The sequence below is a fragment of the Acanthisitta chloris genome, unplaced genomic scaffold (genome assembly GCF_000695815.1).
Source record: "Acanthisitta chloris isolate BGI_N310 unplaced genomic scaffold, ASM69581v1 scaffold2444, whole genome shotgun sequence".
NCBI lineage: Eukaryota > Metazoa > Chordata > Aves > Passeriformes > Acanthisittidae > Acanthisitta > Acanthisitta chloris.
The window spans coordinates 83030-83488 of record NW_008670803.1 but is presented as its reverse complement, the minus strand read 5'-3'; the positions used below and the strand labels follow the sequence as shown (position 1 = coordinate 83488).

Sequence of the window (459 nt, the reverse complement as noted above, 5' to 3'; positions counted from 1 at the left end):
ATCTGGTTGGAGCTACCTCTCATTATTTTCAGTAAGATTTGGTTTAAATAGTCTCCTCCTAAAAGAGCTTTTCTGGGCAAAAAGTAGTGTACTGCCTCAACTCCCCCTCAGACCAGTGACTCTCAACCTTCATACCTAGAGCAAGAGGCTGAATAACAAATGAAAATGAGATGGAAATGAAATGTGAGTGATTTCACAGCTCAGTATGGAAAAGCTCAGGTCTGCTTGGATAACTTAGTCGAAGGAGCACAAAAAATCCTATGTGAGGTGCTGAGAAACTTTACAGCTAGGTTCTGTAATTGCAAAGAAGTAGGCTTAGGCTCCCAAGAGTAGATGCTGATATCCTTTAAAAAATATTTACTTTGGATTTTTTGGTAGGTATATTTATGACTATGGATATTGTGTTATCAGTAACTCTGTATTTCTGTCAAATTCCTTCCCTCAGTTGCATTTTGAAAA

General features: G+C 37.9%; 1 protein-coding gene across 1 annotated transcript in view; it reads left to right on the top strand.

The window, feature by feature from the left end:
• The window catches only part of SLC22A3 (solute carrier family 22 (organic cation transporter), member 3), a 25893-nt gene that overhangs the window by 23539 nt on the left and 1895 nt on the right, over window positions 1-459 (top strand). Inside the window, 1 exon segment of the mRNA XM_009073803.1 lies at window positions 1-31. This exon segment is cut by the window's left edge and continues 38 nt beyond it. Coding sequence (XP_009072051.1) covers window positions 1-31 — 31 coding nt within the window.